Raw genomic sequence first — 11,351 nt, forward strand, 5'->3', positions numbered from 1 at the left:
CGTTATAAATATATTGGATTTATTTAGTGGGAGAAGATGGTGACCTTGATGGACTTTACTTCTGACTAGTCTTGGGAATTTCTGACAAATCGTACCAAGTAATTAGCAAGCATGAAGTCTATAGCATCAAGCTTGTTATACCAACTGAACAAATATTACATTGACAACTACATTCCATAGGTGTTTGTACGTGTCATATCCTTCTATGATTAGGGTTTATAAGGAGCCAACTAATACTTGGAAATTACGAGAAACTTGAGCTCGCCTAATTGCTTCTAACTATTACAGAATTCTTTAGCACTCATCTTGTGAACTATACGTGTAAAATTTTCTCCAAAGTCACTTGTATCTTATGTTTTCGTGGATCTTGAGGACCGATTGACCTCCCATCATCCCAATCTTTTCCCCCTTTCAACGTTGCCGTTAGATGGTGTTAACTCCTACCTTTTGGTGACCTCCTTGCGTCATTCATTGCTTAGGAGATGACCTCGACCCTTAAACTAAGTATGCATTTGTATATTAGGAGCACTTTCATTTAGTAGGATTAATCCCATGTAAATTGCATGTTAAGATGCATGTGTAAGTGAGTTGTGTTGAAAAAATAAATTCATATCGAAAAATTAACATAATGTAGAGTAGTTAATATATCATAGTTGGCTCATAACTCGTTAGCTTAAACTTTTGAGTAAAGGTAGGTTCAACTAAATATATTGATGAGGTCGGACTTAGGCCCTCTCTTGGTGATCTCCCCAAGTGAAGGTGTCGGATTTCTACTTCTCGCCCCTAACAAATGGTATCAAAACCAATTGTTGCGCCCTTCGACCTAAGCCCGACATGTGAGGGGTAGATTGTTGAGGTTTGTCCCACATCGGTTGGAGAAGAAGCAAACGGTTAGTTTACACCTCTTGAGCTAGTTTTTGGGATGAGAGAAACCCAAGACCAAAAGCCTAGGTTACCAACAAGTCTGTACCTAATAGTCACTCGGAAAGGGTTGTTGTGGCCTCCAACCTAAGCTTGATGTGTGAGGGAGAGATTGTTGGGGTTATTAGAGCTTCCATGATTGCAGTTTCCGGGTAGGTGGACATTACGATGTAGCAACGTGGGCCCGTAGTAATGAAATTGGGTTAGAAGGATACTTGAATTAAGGGATAGCAAACTTAACACTGAAACCCACACGTGAGGGGAAAATTGTTAAAATGCACGTGTAAGTGATTGTGTTAGAAAAATCCAACATCGGAGAATTAATGTGCTATATAGTAGTTAATATATCCAAGTTGGCTCATAACTTATTGGCCTAAGTTTTGAGTAAATGTTGATCCAACTAGATATATTGATGATGTCACGCCATGGGAATGAGGCAACTGCTTCATCGGGATTAATTTGCAACCTCCCAAGAGGTGTCACCATCCCATTGGTTTCATCTTTCCTTTAAGCATATGCAAAAACGTACAACTTAATCACCCAATCAATAATGTCAAATGGATAGTAAGGAAAACATACATAAACTATACATATTATATGCTTCATTTATATATATCAGAACAATTCATTTACAAGCCCACTTTTTTAGGGTCATTCCGATTTTCATCCCACACAAAAAGATATAATGGAGGAGGGTTAGTCCTAACTTCTTCTACGAGAGTAGCTACCAAAAATGATTCCTGTCAAAAGCTGGTGTCCTCATGGCTAGGGCTTGGGTTTGGGTTGTAATCTAGGCCAGACTTGAGGTCATCCACGATGCCATTGGGAGGGGACACCATCAACCCATCAACATCACTGGACGGACCATCAAATCCATGAAGAGGACTGTAGAAGTCCTCGTCAACCCAGGCGAACTAGGCCACGTAGAGATGGGGAACCAGGTACCCCATGACCTCGTCCACCCACACCATCCTGATGTGGTGTTAGAAGAGGATGTTGATCATAGAGTCTTCTACATCAAGCACCAAAACCTCCATATTTACAACGAGAGCAAAATGAGATGGCGGAAGACTCATACCTATTGGCCTGAAAAAGGTTAGACAACAACAAATGAGTTCAAAACTCAATAAGTAAATAACCTAAATCTCGTATAGGCGAATGCCTCATATCAAAATCTTATAATTACTTGATCCAAACATGTCAATAGTAGATCAATAGCAAAACCTTTGCTTTGCTAAAACTATATACATGAGGGGTGCCCATCCTCAACCTAAACATCCATCCTAACAAGAATCTATGAAGCATCTCATGCTCATAAAAATTCCAAGAACGACAATTAATCACTTCAAAAACATACACGTTTCCTAGAGTCCTAAATAATAGCATAAAAATTCACAAATACTACACATAGTGTAATTAATAGCCGATAGTATTCTCACGTGTCAAATATTAGCATCTAAAATATTATCATAGCCTTCGAGACTCTAATAATCACTACCAAAACATCCACGCATTGCTTACATCATAATTAACGGCATTTACAAATACATATGCCTTCCCAGTCACTAAAAATGATAATTAAATCCTTACAAAAAAAATGATAATTAAATTATGCACATGTCTCGACATCTCATAGAAGGCCATATCAAACATGTGCGAGCCATATAGCAACTTTGCACATCACACTCAAATGCTTCGCACACGTTTAACGCCTCGAGAATCATATAATACCTCATAATAATATATTATCTCGAGTCCAATTGTTAACCACACATAGCTGAAACCTACGGTTCTTCTGGAAATATCTGGGACATCGTCTCGCCCTATCGAGCACGGCATCCAAACTCCCATCAGGTATCCTTTCATGCATCGTTCTGTAATCATCACCGCGAACGCCATCTGGAAACCTTTGGGCGATATCTCTCGGTGGTGGCATTGTCTCTAGAAACTTTCAGTGACAAAATCTCGTGTGACCAGACAAATTAATCACACAATCTATTTTATCTTCCACTTTAGTCTCAGATATAAGTACCCAAAGGATGTGTCAAGCGATGTGTAGCTCATGACCTACTGGAAATGTATTAATAAAATATGTTGAGCACGAGATGAGAATCGTGGCTTGACCTGTTACTTTTGAGCACTGACCTAAGTCAAACCCGGATCGGATGAAACTATTAAAAAAATATTCACCTTGCAGTATTTGCAAGAAAGCTATCCATTCAGAGAAAGATCGTTGATTTAGAAAGAAACCACAAAGTTGCTTTTGTAAAAGATATGACCACATAAAAAAAAGATTGTCTTTCGAAAGCAAGTTATCAAACCAGCTATGTTGAAGGAAAAGAAAGTGAAGAAAATACATTCTACACATTCCAAGCAAAAAATGATAAGAAAAATGATATGAGGTACATTGATTGTGGGGATGTAGCAATCATTAGGAGTGAGTGATTCCAAATTCTTTACAAGTTTCATCTTAAACTTGAACTTGGAACTTGGAACCTTTCCATTAGAATAGGTTCCTTACTTTTTGGAACCTGGCACTTACCTTGCATATCCTGAAATTTGGAGCCTACCTTGTCATAGGTTCCCACATCTAACAAGTTACTTTTCTTTTTAAATTATTTTTCGGCCACATACATTGATTTTATTTACTAATTGGGAAAAAAATATGGTAAGAACTTACGGGCAAATACATTTGCATGTAAATGTATGAATTCATGGGTATGAATTTAATTTATTCTTGTTTACATTCAATCATAATTCATAGGTGATTTGCTCTCCTTAACAGTATGGTTTCTCATACATATTCCTAGTATGGTGATGAATATAATGTCTAATAGCTAGTACACATCACCTAAAAAACTAATTATATGGCTAATACACATCACCTAAAAAACTATGTTATTGTTGATTTCATGATAAATAATGGGTCAAAAGAAAAGCTACATAATACATAGACACCAGACCTCTAGAGTGTCAAAACTTGACAATGGAGGACACTTAAGTGCCAAAAGTTAGGAAAAGCATACTTAAACGTCAAAATCAAAGTAAAATGAATCAGTTAAGTGCCAACGACGAGAAAATCTGGCCAAAATTTTGACATGGCAATTTTTTAGGGAGACAAATACAAAACAACATCGTTTTGCATGTGATGTGGCTAGAAAAGCAAAAAACGAGATCATTCTGCATGATGGCATAGCTAAATAACAAAAAAATGACGATTTTGCCTCAATTTGAATTTTAACATTAATATTAAGTAAACTAAATTTAAAACTAAATTATTAATTTAAAAAAAAACGAAGTTGTAGGCATTGGGCGAGGATTGTACAAGCCCTCCTTGCCACCTCCCCCCATCACCGGGAAGGGCTGGCAACGGTGGGGGAAGGGTTGTCCGGCGTCATCGGGCCTTAGCTAGGGGCTAGTCACCTTGGCTAATCGACAGCAAGGGCCCACAAGCCCTCACGGGATCTAGGGAAGGGCCACGACCCTTGCCCAACTCGAGCCAAGGGCAAGCAACCCTCGCCGAACTGGGAGGGCTATGACCCCGGACCCAGATTTGGGTGAGGGCTTATGGGCCCTTGCCGCTGGTTAGCTAAGGTGACCGACCCCTAGTGAAGGCTTGGCAACGTTGGCCGACCCTCCCCCCACCGTCACCAGCCCTTCTCAGCGATAGGAGGAGGCAGTGGTGAGGGCTTGAACAACCCTCGCCCAACGCCTACTACTTCCTCTCTTTTTTTTTTTTTATAAATAATTTAGTTTTAAATTTAGTTGAATTAATATTTATATTAAAATTCAAATAAGAGACAAAATGATAACTAAATTCAAAACCTAAAAAAAAAAAAAAGATTGTAGAACGAGAAGAGCTATGCAAGCCCTCATCGAGCCCTCACCGCCGCCTCATTGTCGCCTCACCACCGTTTGTCACCAGGAAGGGCTAGCAACAGTAGGGGTAGGGTCAATCAAGTGTAAGGACTCGCCATCTCGGGGTGAGGGTCACGACCCTCCTCTAGATCTCGACAAGGGTCGTTGGTGCTCGCTGGCCTAGCCAAGGGTTGTTGCTAGGGGGTCATTTGGGCGAGGGCTAAGGGCCAATGACCCCGACCAACCCTTCCCCACCATTACCGGCCCTTCCCAACGATAGTGGGGAGGCAAACGACATGGGCTGATCCTTCGCCTTCTACCTCCTCCTCCTCTTTTTTTTTTTTTATTTTTTATTTTTTTTATTTTTTTATAAATAATAATAATAATAATAATAATAATAATAATAATAATAATAATAATAATAATATTAAAATTCAAAAAGAGGGAAAACGATGTCATTTTGCCTCTTCTTTGTTGACTCAGCTCTACGATGAGCCACGTAGACAAGTTATATTATTAAGAAACTGCCACATAGGATTTTTGACTAGAATCACCAAATTCGGTACTTAGGTATCCCAATTTTCAAAAATGTGACAATTAAGTTTATATTTCGTAACTTTTGGCACTTAAATGTCCCAATGGGCCAAGTTTTGGCACTTGCGCTATTCTTTTGTCGTAATCTATTTATTGACTCAATTTTCTTTATAAGAAACTCAAATATGTACTAGTTACTTTCTCTATTCTTGGTAGAAGTAACTCTAAAACTTTTTCATGTAGGTAACTGAACAACACATAGGTAAACGAGACTCATGTTAAACACATAATAGATAAATTTAATCGCTTTTTTTTTAACATACTATCTGTATTTTTATTGGTTTACTAATCAAATTCGCTTTTGGTTGGATGGAAAGTGGTGGGGAGTTCGATCCTTTAAATTAACGTGAGGATTGAGAAAACAATTCCCACAAAGATCATAGATGTATTTTCTTTTTCTCTTTTTGCAAATTTTAAAATAACATTCCCTAATTTTCCTTAGTACATATTGCCCTTCTAAATATAAAATATGGATTATTTTCACCCAACACAGCTAGTGGAGGAAAAATTCAAACACAAGCAACATCCATCTTGGCACGAGTATCTTTATAGGTAGTTATTAACAATCAAGACTATTCGTGGAAAGTATTTAATATGAAAAAAATGAAGAGCCACAATTTAATTTTCAAATAATATGGCAAAACTTAGTCAAGAAAAAATCCGTTGATATAATACAAAAGAAGAAATCAAATATTGACAAAAAGAAAAAAGAAATAAAATGAAATCTTTCAAATAAGATATCGTCATTATAAAAGGAAGTAAAATTAGATGACCCTGATTTTTTTCTTGGTCCAGTTCCTAGTTCCCAGTTCAGCTCTAGTGAGAACCGGGAACCAGGAACTGACAGATCCTAAAAAAGTGGAGCCGGAAAGCAGACCAGAGCACATTGAAACTTGGAACATGTGGGTTTTAGTCTACATAATAGATGGGCTAGGCTATGGGACTAGTTCTTAGGCTGAAGGGTGTAGCCGTCCGTTAGTAGGTGTCTTCAATTGGTTTCTTTGATGCTCTTACACGAGCACCATCAAGCCTATTCACAGGCAGGTTTTACCGCTATACCGCTGCACAAGAGGGTAAAAACACGAGGTACGCGTCTTCCTTTTTAACCTTTACACTAGGTTACTTTTATCCATTTATTTTTTTTACAAAAGCTCTGGACAACTCCACAGCGTTCAACTACCGCCTGATATTTTGTAATATTCTTCTAGATTTCTCTTGTAAATGAATCACTTCTTAATACTCCTCCTTGATCCATTTACGCGATACTCCAAGCATGCTTCTCAGCATCTCAAGTATGGCTTGTGGTAACACCTATATAAGTTTGTCCACAACTTGATCTTCGGTTTGCAATATTTAAGCTCGATCTCTCCTTTAATTTGCACTTCGCGTATAAAGTGATATTTGATGTCAATAAGTTTTGCTCTTCTATGAAAGCCTAGATGTTTCTAGAATAGCGATCACAGACTTGTTATCACAAAATATTCGAGTAGGGTTGTTTATACTTCTCCAATGTCTTTTACTATTCTTTGAAGCCATGTTGCTTGACTAGTGGTCGTAGCAATTGCGATGTACTCTACTTCTACAATGGATTGTGCTATTGAATCTTGTTTTTTGGATGCCCACGAAAACATTTTAAAGCCTAGAGTGAATGCATAGCTGATAGTTCTCTTTCTATCATCATATGAACAATCACCGTTGGTGTAGACAATAAGCTTAGCCGTTGCACTTGGCCAGTACCAAATGGCATAATCTAGTTCCTTATAAGTATCTTAGAATTCTCTTGGTAGTTCCAAAGTGAATTTTACTCGAACTCTACATAAACCATGATTGTAAACTTGTCGTGCACATGATGTCTAGTTGTGTAACAATGAAATGTAACATATTGCCAATCAAACTTCTATAGAGATAACCATCGACTTTTTTTGCTCCGTCTTCCTTTTACTAGCTTTTCTTTTGTGAAGAGTGGGTCGGCAACATTTTTGCAATAATTCATCTTGAATTTCTTTGGGAGGTTCTTGACATATTTCTTTATTGAGATTAACATTTTTATTTTGGTCGACTTTGATGCCAAGGAAGTAGTGCATCAAGCCCAAGTCTATCATCTCCAATGTTTTCATCTTTTTGTCTTTGAATTCTTGAATCATCTTCTTATTTTTGTCCTTTGGCTATTGTAGGTCTCCTTTCGCCACGAGTCCAGCCATATGCTTCTAAATAGATCCTTTTGCATTAAGCTTCGTCTTGCAGACCCACTTGACACCAATGATTTCTTTGTCTTCAAGGCAATCGATGAGCATCTAAGTTTCATTTTTCTCTATCATCTTGATTTCTTCCTCCATGACTTTTATCCAACTTCTTCTTTGGATGCCACTTCATAGTTTTCTAGTTTTAAGATGATAAAGTTACTTGTTTCATAAACTCTTCCAAGATATTTTAGAATAAATATTATGGAGTAGATTCCTCTTGCATTGCACCAAGAGAGAATGGTGGCATTGCGTTGTGAGTTGTGGAATTGATGCTTCTTCTTTTCTTTGTGTTGTTGACTCCTCATGTACTGGTAATATGTTTGGTAAGACGAAATACTTCTTCTCGATCTTCTTTTCCTCCCAGTTTCAAGCGGCATCTTGTTCCTTTTTTGAGCAGGAATATGGAAATAGCATATGTAGCCAAACACCTTGAGATACTTTGTTGAAGGATTTCATCCACTCCATGCTTCCACTTGAGTTTTATTTTGAACTACTCTAGTTAGAAAACTGTTTAAGATGTATCACGAGTATCGGAATGTATATAGATTCATCCCCAGTTTGTGCATGCATATCCTTGTTGCGGTTTCCACCATATTTGAACTTTCTATATACACCCTAATCGATACTCGGTTGAACCACCCTTTGTGAAAAAAGAGTGTATCACGAGTATCAGAATGTATAGCAACTATGTAACCCGAGTAGTTTTGGAAAATGGGAAGAAAGGAACTTCATATGCCAAACCTCTCTAGAAACAATGCGCAATTGGGCAAATTATGTATGTGTATGGGAGGAGACCATCCTAAATTAGATGCAAAAATAGGTGAAACTCTTAATAATGACATTTCAACACCGAGGATATGTAGACTTATAGCATATTCTTAACTCTTCAATTATTGAAATCATCTAGCTTCTTATCCTTTGTAGGATTCTATAGCAAGCAAAAGCTTATGGATAATTATATGAAGTGGAAGAGATCTTCAGCTATCTTGTTTGTTGTTCACTGTTGTCTAGGTGAAGCGGGGTTTGCCGACTACAACGAGGTTTTCAATCCTATGCATTGTGGAGCCATAAGCTTCATCCATATCCAGATCTTGTGATTGTACACCAGGAGGAAGTTGCCAATCAAAACTGTGAAGAAGTTGAGCTAAAGCAATCTCAATACTGGCATTTCCAAATGTAATAGCTGGGCAGCTTCTTCGGCCTGCGCCAAATGGTATCAGCTCGAAGTCCTGTCCCTTGAAGTCAATGGTGCTATCCAAAAACCTCTCTGGTAGAAATGTTTCAGGATCAACCCACGATTGCGGATCATGACCTATTGACCAAGCGTTAACAAAGAAACGCGTTTTTGCCGGAATGCAGTATCCGTCAATGGTTATGTCCTCCATGGATTCCCTTGGGACTAACATAGGAGCAGGAGGATGCAGTCGAAATACCTCCTTGATGATAGCCTTCAAGTAAGACAATTGATGTAGGTCGGTCTCTTGCACGTATTTTCTCTCTCCAATGACGCTTCGCAGTTCCACTTGTGCTCTTTCCATGGCTTTTGGCTTCATGACAAGCTCTGTCATTGCCCAATCAAGAACTGTGAATGTTGTATCTGTTCCGCCCGTGAAAAATCCTGCAAGATGCATGGGCTACGTATTAGAGATATTTTCGAGCAAGTCAATGTGCTTTGTTATGCTAACTATTTTCTATATTAGAAATCATTGGGAGAGGCTCAGGCCGTGTCGGGCCTAACTTGTTGCTCAACCCTGCTCATGTCTAAAAAAAAAACACACGGATAATTCTTTAGGCCAGATAGGGCTTGCCTTGGATTTAGTTGGCTTATAACTATAAAGTCTTACTCAAACCTACTAAAAAGTTGCTCTTCAAACCCATTTAGCCTAAGCAGGCGGTGGGCTTTCTAACCCACGATCAGATCTATCATCGAAAAACTTAAATGGAACTTCGAGATAGAGGAGAATGATTCACCGACCAGGAGAAGGGCTTTGATGTTAGGCCTTGTAAGGGGGCATATCACCGTAACCGTTCTTCTCGATATCGATCAGAACATCCACAATATCCTTATGCGCCTCCGTAGCTTTGCTTTCATTCGAATGTTCGCTCAGTATCTCGTCAAAAGACGATCGAAGCGCTTAAAGGCGTGTTGAAGTCTAGCCTTCATCCCGGTCAGGCTATGAACGAATTCCAAGGAAGGAAAGAAATCTCCTATGCTGAATCCCGCAAGCAGCTCCTGAAACTCCTCCAGCATGCTCTGGAACCCATGCTTATCGTAGTCCCCTCCTGCTGAAAAGTCCCTCCCAAAAGCACTCCGGCAAAGCACGTTATTCGTATACAACGCCAGTAATTTAGATAGATTTATGGTGCCTGGACAGGACTCTGCCACCCTGTGAACTAAACGGGCAACTTCTTCCTTCCTCACATGACTAAATGACTGAACCCTTCTCACGCTAAGCAATTCAAGTATGCAGATTTTCCTTATGTGCCTCCAATAAGTGCCATAGGGAGAGAAGGCCATGTCCGTGCAGTTGTAAAACAAGTGCTTGGCAGAGAAGATTTGAGGGCGGTTTGCAAGCACTAGGTCGTGGGTTTTCATCACCTCCTTGGCCATCACGGCCGAGGAAACAACTATGGTCGGGACTTTGCCGAGCTGCAAGTACATGATCGGCCCGTACTTCATGGCGAGGCGATGGAGAGATCTGTGTGGCGGTTTGCCAAGCTGGTGGAGATTGCCAATGATAGGCAACTTGGGAGGGCCCGGTGGGAGGTTGCTTCTTTTGTTCCTAGACTTTCTCTTCCCGAAAACTATCAGAAAAGCTGCTAGGACCAAGCATGTTGGGAGAAACAGATACTGAAGGAGAATCATTGCAAGGTATGTGATATTGCTAAACTGTACTTCTTATTTGATTCCTACATATTGCTATATATGGAAGTCACTGAAACGATCTATCTGCTTTGCTGACCATTTGTGTTAGAAAAATGCTTAGCTGACCGTCTCCATCAAGTGACGGAGTGAGGGTCAGCGTTAGGACTGCTCATTTTTGAGGAAACCGGTTGACTTTTCAACCGGTTTCCTCTACCCAATTTGTTTATTTTTATTTTTTTATTGCAAGGGTAAATTGAAAAAAAATCCTAAGAGAGCCCACACAATCAATTTTCATGAATATGATGAAAAAATAATTAGATACTAAAATATAAATATTATAAATAAAAACTTTGTCACCTACTAAAGAGAAATTGTTGATGCCATTATATAGATCTATTAAATATAAAAGATTAAAAAACACTTGAGCTAAGATTGATTTTATAATGCTTTAGGCTAGTAGAAGTGTCAAAACTTGCACGGGGATATTTAAGTACCAAAAGTTACGAAAGGTACAAATAAGTGTCATTTTTTTTAAAATTGAGATATTTGAGTGCTAAGTCCGGCGAAGGCTTCTAGAAATCCTCACGACATTTTTAATATTATAACTCACTTACGTGACTCACCGGATAGTTAAGTTTGCAGAGAAGAGCCAAAACGATGTCGTTTTGCCTCTTATATGAATTTTAATATAAATATTTTTAAATTACTTAAAAAAAAAAAAGATGCCGAAGGCATTGGGCGAGGGCTGTGTAAACCCAAGGGCCGGTGACTGTGGGGAGGTAGCGACGAGGGCTTGCACAACCCTCGCCCAACGCCTTTGCAACTTCTTCTTCTTCCTTTTTAAAAATAAAAATAATAATCTAGTTGTA

The 11,351-nt window shown here is 38.9% G+C and overlaps 1 protein-coding gene across 1 annotated transcript; it reads right to left on the bottom strand.

Annotated features, from left to right (window-relative positions):
• Positions 1–8,623: 8,623 nt before the first annotated feature.
• LOC104434245 (cytochrome P450 71AP13) lies at positions 8,624–10,296 on the bottom strand. Its single transcript, XM_039305971.1, is given in 4 exon segments — positions 8,624–9,234; positions 9,525–9,627; positions 9,629–9,738; positions 9,741–10,296. Coding segments are annotated over 4 exon segments (1,380 nt in total).
• Positions 10,297–11,351: the final 1,055 nt, after the last annotated feature.

Source organism: Eucalyptus grandis, chromosome 2, assembly GCF_016545825.1.
Source record: "Eucalyptus grandis isolate ANBG69807.140 chromosome 2, ASM1654582v1, whole genome shotgun sequence".
Classification (NCBI taxonomy): domain Eukaryota; kingdom Viridiplantae; phylum Streptophyta; class Magnoliopsida; order Myrtales; family Myrtaceae; genus Eucalyptus; species Eucalyptus grandis.